The sequence below is a fragment of the Phragmites australis genome, chromosome 5 (genome assembly GCF_958298935.1).
Source record: "Phragmites australis chromosome 5, lpPhrAust1.1, whole genome shotgun sequence".
Taxonomy (NCBI): domain Eukaryota; kingdom Viridiplantae; phylum Streptophyta; class Magnoliopsida; order Poales; family Poaceae; genus Phragmites; species Phragmites australis.
The window spans coordinates 26143224-26152641 of NC_084925.1; the positions used below are offsets into that span (position 1 = coordinate 26143224).

Below are 9418 nucleotides of genomic sequence, written 5' to 3' on the forward strand. Positions count from 1 at the left end.
TCAATCGATTCTACTGTCGCTCACACCTCTCCGGCTCGATTTTGGCCTCACCCGCCCCTCTCTGTCCTGATTCCCGGCGCCATCCGTCCCTCTCCAACCAGCATATCCTCATCCAGGTCGTGGGGTGGATGCCTGGGAGGTTGAGGAAGTGGGAGGGGCAAGACAGGAGGGAGAAGAGGGGAAGAGAGAAGGTGGCGGTTGGAGAGGGGAAGTGGTGAGCACTAAGAGACAGTGGCGGATCCAGACAAGCAAAGAAGGTAGGGCGAACTTTAAGAAGAAATTAAAAAAAATACCTTAATTAAGACAATTGGTAGGCGAGGCGAAAAGATCCCCAACATAAATTGATAAAACCATATGAACCTGCAAAATGAAAAAGAATCAAAGGTAAACAATATGCAATTATGCAAATATACCAAATATAACCAAAGACAATAGAAATAACTAAGTATAGAAACTTACGGAAACACAATCATTAATTATGTCTAGAACTAGAAGGCTTAGGCAAATTCATCTTCCTTGTTTTCATGTCTTGAAACCGGTTCTTAATGGCATTAGAATCTAGTCTTCTGAATAAATCCTGCTCAATATAACACAACATCAAGTCATTGAGCCAATCATCGCATATCCTGTTGCGCAAATCAGTCTTGATGATGTTCATGGCCGAGAAGACTCTTTCAACAGATGCTGTTGCAACTGGTAGTACCAATGCTAACTCAATAAGGTGGTACACCAATGGAAACACAATATGTCTTTGGGTTTGTACCATTTTTGTTGCTAGACTTGCAAGATCATGACAACCAATAAAATCTTCAACTCTTCGAACATGAAGAATGAATGTTTCAAGTTGATCTTTTATAACTGCACGATCGCTGATGGAGAAATCTATGTCATATATCTCCGTAAGTCTAGCAATCTTGTGCACATCAAATTTTGAGAAACTATCTCTTGGATCAAGACAAGAAAAACATATAAGCAACTCTGAAGATAGCTCACTGAAACGATGAGTCATCTCTGTGTTTATAGCATCAAGAGCTACATAAAAGATGTCAACACGATAATGATGGTCTTGAGTGACACTGATCTTACTTCGTCTTGATTGGCCCCATCTTGGTACTATTTCATCCATATTTGGAATTGGTATCTCATTTTGTTTACAAAATGTTTTGACTTCCGCAAACAATGGCTCCCAACCATGATTCCTCAAGTTAAGCAAACGTGCTTTCACATCAATCAGTAATGACATGGCCTCAACAATATTTTGATCCTTTCTTTGCAAGAGTAGAGATAACTCACTTGTAATATGAAAAATTTTCAACATCATCTTCATAATGAACACAAAGTTGAAGCTCTCCATTATTCTCATCAAACCACCCGCTGATGTTGGATTTCGGGCATCTTCCTGTACAAGCCCTAGCACCTCTATCACAGCAACCCACATGGATTCAATACGAATTAAAGTTTTGTAATGAGAACCCCATCTAGTATCCCCGGATCTGGCCAAGTTAGTTTCTTGATGTTTCCCTCTTCCAGAAAAAATATCACCGCTATCTAACTTGGCCAATAAGTTCTCACGGTGCTTACTAGATAATAAATCCTTTCTCTTGCAAGATGCACTAGTTGTGGTCACAATCATATTAACATATTCAAAGAACTCATGAATAGATGTGCAACTACCTACGACAGAAACGACTACCAATTGCAATTGATGTGCAAAACAATGGACATAGAAAGCATACGGGTTCTCATCTCTAATAAGTTTCTGAAGACCATTGAATTCACCTCTCATATTCGAAGCTCCATCATACCCCTGCCCTCGAACTCTTGCAATGTCCAAACCGTGTGTAGAAAGCAACTCAAATAAAGCTCCCGGATCGGCAATAATAAACTCTTGCCTAAATTCTTTAATACCTTTGTATTCTATCCGAGAAGTTGCAGGAGCAGGAGTAACAACTACTATATCATTTTCTGCATCACAGTCTTCACTAACTCTACTCTCCCTCGTACTTTGGGTATTCAAAGATGTTGGTTTGAAAAATCTCTTCATTATTTATATCTTAATATTCTGCGAAAGAAATACTAATGTTATAGGAGAAAAATACAAAATAGAATTCATCTATATGGATCAATTAATCTAAATAACTCAATATAAAAATCTTAATTTATCATTTCACCTCACTGGATCCGCCCAGGCCCCTGCACAGCACAGCGCCACAGCCCGTCGCGCGATCGCTCGCCGCGCCGCGCTCACGGCAGCCTGCCGGTGCCCGCCGCGCTCCCGACCGCCGGCGCCGCGCCCGCCCGCCGCAGGCTCGCCCACCGCGGCGCGCTCACGGCCGCCCGCCCGCCGCAGGCTCGCCCGCCCGCTGCGCTCCCGGCCGCCTGCGTCGCGCCCGCCCGCCGCAGGCTCGCCCACCGCGGCGCGCTCACAGCCGCCCGCCCGCCCGCCCGCCGCAGGCTCGCCCGCCCGCCGCGCTCCCGGCCGCCGGCGCCGCGCCCGCCCGCGGCCCGCCGTAGGCTTGCCCGCCGCGCTCCCGGCAGGCGCGCCCTCCCGTCCGCCTCCCCGCCGCTGCCCGACACGCTCCTGGCCGCAGCGCCCGCCAGGCGCCAGCCGTGCTCGCGAGTCGCGGCCGCCCGACGCCCCGCCGCCCGTCGCGGCAGCAGCGCCTACCCACCTGGCCGCCCGACGCCCCGCCTGGCGCGTGGCACCTGCCCTGCCCACCGCCCGGCGCCCCGGCCGCCGCAAGCCCGCAAGCCTGCTCTGCTGCCCGCAGCCAGTTCGCAACACCAACACGCCAACACGCACTCGGGAGTCGGGACTCGGCAGGGAGATTAGGGTTGCTGAATTTGTGGGCTGCGAAATTGCCTGGGCCACTCGTGACTCGACTAATGGGCCTCACGGAGTCACGGGCCAGGAGCTCGGGCGGCCGCCCAGGCTCGCCCTGGCGGTGGATCCGCCCCTGCTAAGAGAAGGGGTACAATTAGGTTTAGTTACCCCTGTTGGGGTTACATTGAGCTGACTTGGTTGAGTGAGCTATGCAAGCTGGTCTATCTATCTTCTTTTCCTTTTTTATTTCTATTTGCCTCTAGAAAATACACTATACTGGATGTATGGTTCTGTGCCTTGAGCGCCTAGGCGATTGAAAAGGGGCAGGTTGCCACGCCTCACCTTACCGCCTTAAGAACAATGGCTACAACAGAAAAAAAAAGAGTCATGCTAATATTCCAAACAAATATGTACATAGCTGATAGTTTGATGCCGGTACACAACATGTTCTTCCAGCTCAAGACATGTCCTCACAGAAGAGTTGCTACCACCTCCCTACAGCGATGGGAGAAACCCAAAGAAGGCGGCCTAAAATGAAACAAAAGGCCAGCACCGACTGCATCACCACCGGTGCCATGCTTCATGGGTGCAGCAAAAGGCATCACCAGCTCACACTAACACTGTACGACAGCAAAATGCAGGAAAGCAAAGTCAAGCATGACGGCTTCACTCGTCGTCCGGCACCACCTCCATGTTCTGCTCCTCGTACTTCACCCCGACAAGGAAGCAGATGCTCACCTGCACAACCACGAAACGATCGCGATTACGACGGCAATAGGATAATCTTTACCGTGACACGATCGCCATGTCGATCTGCTGCAGACAACATGTAAACCACGTACATGCTTTGGGTCATATACGGCGTATTCGTTGTACTCGAGCGGGCCGTCCTTGTTCCTCGACGGCACCAGCTTGCCGCAGGGGACCTTCACGCCGTCCCTCCAGGTGATGTGCTCCGACTCATCGGTCGTCTTCCTCCCGACCCCTTACACGCCAATCTTCTCTTCGAAGCCTTTCGCATCATGTTGTCGAAAGAAATAAGAACATCAGCGTCCAATCACGAGTAACAGGCTCAACTAACTGGAGGAGACTGGGGAGGTCTGCAGACTGTAGGTGGGTACCTCTGCCCCTGGTGTGCCAGTTACTTCGATTTCTTTCCCCAGAGAGGCCACCGCCAAGACCAAGTACCCTTCTGGTGACGATCCACGGCGGTGAAGCCATAGCGCGCAGCTTCAGCTGCTGCATCAGAACAGACTATGGCCTTGCTAAACTACAATAGGGTACTTGGTCATGACAATACGGACAATACATCAATAAGTTTGTGCCATTTACTCATGGTCTGAACATTTGTCACGGATTCATGGTTTATAGAATTGAGTAGGAAAACATACCACACCAGAGAAGAACTTTGTTTGGCAGATTCTTGATTTTCTCAAGGAAACGCCTTGGACTCAACAGAGTATATCCGCTCAACAGACACCATAAACCTTCACCAGAGGATATCATGAAAGGAACTTGGAGGACAGAAAGTAAAGGTAGAACAGTATTATATCTTACCACATCATCAACCTTGACAGTTTTTCATATGTTTTCTCCAGATACTTCAGAATCACCTTGTAATCCTCTGAATCCTCCTCAACAGGAATGATCCAACAACCGAGCTTCTTGTAGCATTCAGACACTGGATCATCCGAGGTTGAACCAAACACATCCCCTATGATTTGAGCAGATTGCTGATAATATACGCTTTACTGTGATTTGAACCAAACACATCCCCTATGATTTTAACCAAACACATCCGAGTAGTGGGGAACAGAGTGAACCACTTGTTGCTTTTTTCTGTTCAGAAAGCATCAGCAGCAGGGCCAGACTCCGGAACTGACTCTGCATCTCGCCTCCACTGAAGTAGGATTTCCTCCCCTGCCAAATGTAACAGTTCATGATAAACTGCTAAATAGAGAAAACAGAACCAGTAAAGGTCTAACCTCTCTTCAAATGGAGATCAGTAAGCATCCCTATGGGAAGGTCAGACAGATCCTGGGCCATCTCCATCAGAACATACCTGTACACGAAATATGAAGTATGAGCTCTGATGATCCTCCCAAGGAATACAGGAAACGAAGATTTCCAAAGGTTAACTCAAATATTACATTTATTTATTTTATTTCCCCGAGAAATAGGACAGATAATTTTTCCAAAGACCAACCAAAATATCAGACTTTCAATTAGCATCTCATAAAATAGTTCATTGTGTTAGAGTATACGTTAAGGGTTTTGAAAGATCCGGTTGTTATAGAAGGATATGATTATTTTTCATCTTATCTCTAGAATTGTTTGAGATACTAGTCACTATGTACTCTAGGTAAACAACCTATGAGACTTAATACAAATTATCCACATCTATTGCATTATATTTATCTTTCTATATGGTATCAGAGTTGGCGCCGTTCCTGAGACATCTCCTCCACATTTTCCGCCGCGCTGTGCCACCCCTGGGAGATGATCTAATCTCTATGATCTCTCTCAAGGGCTACGCAACCCATAGTTTAGGTGCGCCACTGATCTATAGATCAATCACTAATTAGGGTTTTTCCCGATCATCTTTAGATTGGGTTTTCTCTACTTTTTTCCGATCATATATTAGTTTGCGTCGCTCTGCCGACCCGTCGATGTTCCTCACCTTCGGACTTCACTACCTTGGTTTCGACCTCTCTGGCGCCTCCTCTCCTTCGATGATGCCGCGACATGACACAGTGTGGTTGTTGACATGACCCTCATCTGTGGCCTTTCAAGCGCCCTGTGTATCATCGTCGTCACATCGGATTGTCACCGGCCCATTGTCCGCGAGCACATCACACCATCGAGAACGAGGTTGTTGCTGCATCGCCCATCATGGCTGCAACGCCAGCACTCGTGGTCACACCATCATCACCGGGGTTGCCGCCTCTCCAAACAGTGACTCCACCCCATGTTGCTCGTCTTCGTCACCATGCCAGCTATGCTCTAAATTAGCGTCTTTCTCCAACCGCTGTCGCCCCATCAAGGTTGCCCCTGCTAGTTGAGGTTCTCGAACGGATCAACCTAACTTTGTGTGCTTGTGTGCTCGTGTTGCTGCTTTAGGCCTACATCCTCCTCCATGGATACGAGACTATAGTCACCTAGCTCTCGGCTACCTTGCCAATAAAAGGACTATCATCATCTTGAGCGGGGGAGTTAGAGTATATGGTAAGAGTCCGACTGCTATGGTAGTATAGGATTAATTTCCATCTTATTTCTAGGATTACTTGAGATCTAAAGTACCATATACTCTATATAAATAGCCCATGAGACTTAATATAAATTACCCATATCCATTACAGTATATTCATCTTTCTACCCATTGCGCACCTGTATATTTCTTGGCCGCATAACTGTTTCACAAGGAAACGAACAGAAGGATCAAGCTTGCAGTGTGCTGCTGCAGCTACCGTTTGACGATGTGCCGCACCTCCATGACGCACGTCAACACCAACATCCTGCCAAACAAGAACCGATTACAATACGTCTCTACATGCTAAAAGTTCTTGAAAGTGTGAAATCAAGATGAAAAGAGAACCTAAAATAGAAAAGGACCATCAATATGTATGAAATCAAGAGCAAATAAACTAGAAAAACTAAGTACCATGTCCAAGGGATACATTTTCATACTCGTCTTCTCGAACTTCTTCTCTCTCCCATCGATCAAACTCATTTCCAGTAACCTCCTCAAAAAGACGAACAAATTCCTTACTAGCATCATTGACACGGCTACCGAAATCCTCAACTCGTTCATCTGCCATCTGGTCATGATCAGTAGGACCCTTTTGTAATAAAGATGCAAACGATTTCAGGGACCATGACCAGCTACATGATGCAAAAACCTGCATAGAAAAACTTATTCAACCGAAGTATGCTTCTCGGACACCCATACTCCCAGTATATGTGGCAATAAAGATACATACTGATTCATCTCGAATCCTAAATTGCACACAGCAAACGCACAGTTGTAGATTATGCCATCCTTGTTAAAGATAGACCCACCATCTTTATCCAGCTTAGAGTCCTCGTGGACTGCTCTCTTGCCAGCAAGTTTAACCTGCTCAATCCAACCATTGCAATTGAGGAACTAAATATAAATGCGACACATGAAAAATGCACTTGATTAAGGCAATAACCTCTGCAGCTAGGTCTCAATGGCCTCCTCACTCGGATCAAGCTGGCCAAGTGGGAGTCCTCGGCCTTACGGAATAACATCACAGACACAATATCATAAGCAGCTAAAGGTTGAACTTCCTTCTTTTTGATACTATCAACAATCCAATCCTCGCTAACAACAGGAGTTTCACGCTCCGCACACAGTATCAGTTGTCATCAAAATCAGTGAGCATACAATGTCATATGCTGCAGGAAGGATTTAATTGAACTGTGCTTATCTACTTCTATCACAGCTCCGAGCAAGGAACATATCAAAGACAAAAGTGTATTAGACAAGGGATTACAGTGCTTCAGCAAATCCTCCAAAGCCACCTTGATCTCTCTCAGTCGGAGAAGCAACTACACAGGTAACACCTATGAGCACAAATGCACCAGTATCATCAAGTGGTTGGCATTGCATTATCAACTACCAAACAGATTTTTCCCTCAAAAAACCTACCAAACAGATCATACATGATACAAATAATGGACAAGGGGTATATGATACACACCAAGCACGGAATTGTTGACCTTTTCCACCATGCTTCATAATCTGGTCCTTGAAGTAAGCCTAGCCATTTTCAGCATCAACAGAGTTAGGTTCATGAAGCTCACAAGCATAGGGGAACGTTCAAAGGCATTACATGTGAGCTTGACATCCGTCCAGACAAGGCAATCATCATGCCTGAGAAGATATGGGCCTCTTCATCAACATCACGTTTAGGGAATTCCTTTCCTTCTTGTTGCTTCAGCCTCGGCAACAATAAACGAAATGCACATTGCATAATGCATACCGATAATTAGAATCTACGCACGCAGCACTAATTAAATACACAAAGTACAATCTCATTACTGTGACACCCATTTTCTCCCCTCTATCGCGTGGACCTCGCCCATCATCCCCAACCTCCCGCTCGCCTCAACCGCTCCGCCACCGCATGATCTCTACAATGCCCTCGTCTCTGCCACTGCCACTCCCCCCCCCCCCCCCATGACTATAAAACTCACGATTGACCCTTTGCGCTTCACTGCACTGGCACCCTCAAATCTCGTCGAGTTCCCTTCACTTGAGAGCTCCCGAGCCGCCACTAAACCTTGTTGTGCTCCTCCACCGTCACCAAACCGCTCCACCACACCATGATGCCAACATGACCCCTAACCAGGTTCATCTTCACCCAAGGATACTCCTCCGTCGCTTGCCGTCGATGTCCGCACCGATCCGTGCCCCTCCACCGAGCTCTGACCGCCGCCAAAGCACCTCATCACCATTGCGCTGCTACGGGCCTCCCCGAAGTCGACTTGTGCGCAAAATGGAATCTTTGTGGCCCCAAGATGTTGTTCCACCGCTCGTTGGAGCTCCTCGGACACCACGGTGATGTCTCCGCCCCTCTCTGGTGACTTCACCGCCGCACTGGAGCCCCACGCCACTGTTTGCATCGCCCAGAGGAAGAGGAGATAAGGTGAGCCGCCCGATTTGATTTTAATGGCTGAGATTAGACCCAACCCATACCCCTTTGCTAGCCAATCAGAGGATGCCATTTGTCACCATAATCCCAGTGAGCTTTGAGAACCACGTCAGCATGCCACGCCAGTGTTTTGTTCGACATGGCAGTCCATGTCAGCCACCTGAGCCTAGTCAGCGTGCTAACGCAATAGATAGGGTTTTCAAATTAAAAATTAATCTATTAGTAGGCTTTTAATAGCGTATTGTTGCTTTTTGGTATGCTGTTCTTAGTGTTTTCTTTATATTGTTTGTCGGTAGTTCCCGCGATTAGTTGATAACGTTTTGGAACAGTTCGAGGGACTGCAAGATCAAGATTTCAACAACACTGAGTAGCACTTCAGAGAAGGCAAGTGTCCTTGATCACATTGAATCCATTGTAGGAAAGTATGCCTTTTATTTCTATTGCATGCTTGTCAATATGAATCCCATGACTAGGGTTTAATAGATTCTTCCATGGTTATCATTATCGCATGTGTTGTAGTTTGGGTGCTATGGGTAGAATTGCTTAGTTGTGCTGTCAAGTTTGGTGGTTTATATGTAATCTATTTAATGGTGTATGCAACATAAACTGGTTTGGTAATCTTTTTAGCAACATGGAACATAGGGATTCTGAACAGGGGGTGGTATGATGATGGTGCGAGTATGCACATGTGCGAGTAAGCACTATGGGTTGATGGTAGTACCTGCTTGGGATCCTAAGGACCAGTTCATAGACATGTAACCCAGCACAACAGCATACATATACTCAATTTCAAAGATAAAAACATGTTTGAATCACATTGAGGCTTTGAATACCTTCAAGTATCGCTCCTTTCTTTCAAACTTAGAGGGTTGCCAACTTTTATGTCGTTGTCACTCTATTTCTTCTTGATTCTTTA

At 46.6% G+C, this 9418-nt stretch overlaps 1 protein-coding gene and 1 pseudogene across 1 annotated transcript; both read right to left on the reverse strand.

Annotated features, from left to right (window-relative positions):
- Window positions 1-242: 242 nt before the first annotated feature.
- LOC133917525 (uncharacterized) lies at window positions 243-1801 on the reverse strand. The gene is made up of 2 exons (XM_062361410.1): window positions 460-1801; window positions 243-360 (listed from the first exon to the last, which is right to left on the reverse strand). The coding sequence occupies exon 1, from the start codon at window positions 1784-1786 to the stop codon at window positions 473-475; it is 1314 nt and encodes a 437-aa protein (XP_062217394.1). The 5' UTR covers window positions 1787-1801; the 3' UTR covers window positions 243-360; window positions 460-472.
- Window positions 1802-3490: 1689 nt separating this feature from the next.
- Window positions 3491-8473, reverse strand: LOC133917896 (protein ADP-ribosyltransferase PARP3-like; annotated as a pseudogene).
- Between the last annotated feature and the right edge of the window lie 945 nt (window positions 8474-9418).

Bases quoted from the DNA above. Each gene is read 5' to 3' on its own strand.
- LOC133917525 (XM_062361410.1), bottom strand. From the start codon at position 1,786: ATGAGAGGTGAATTCAATGGTCTTCAGAAACTTATTAGAGATGAGAAC.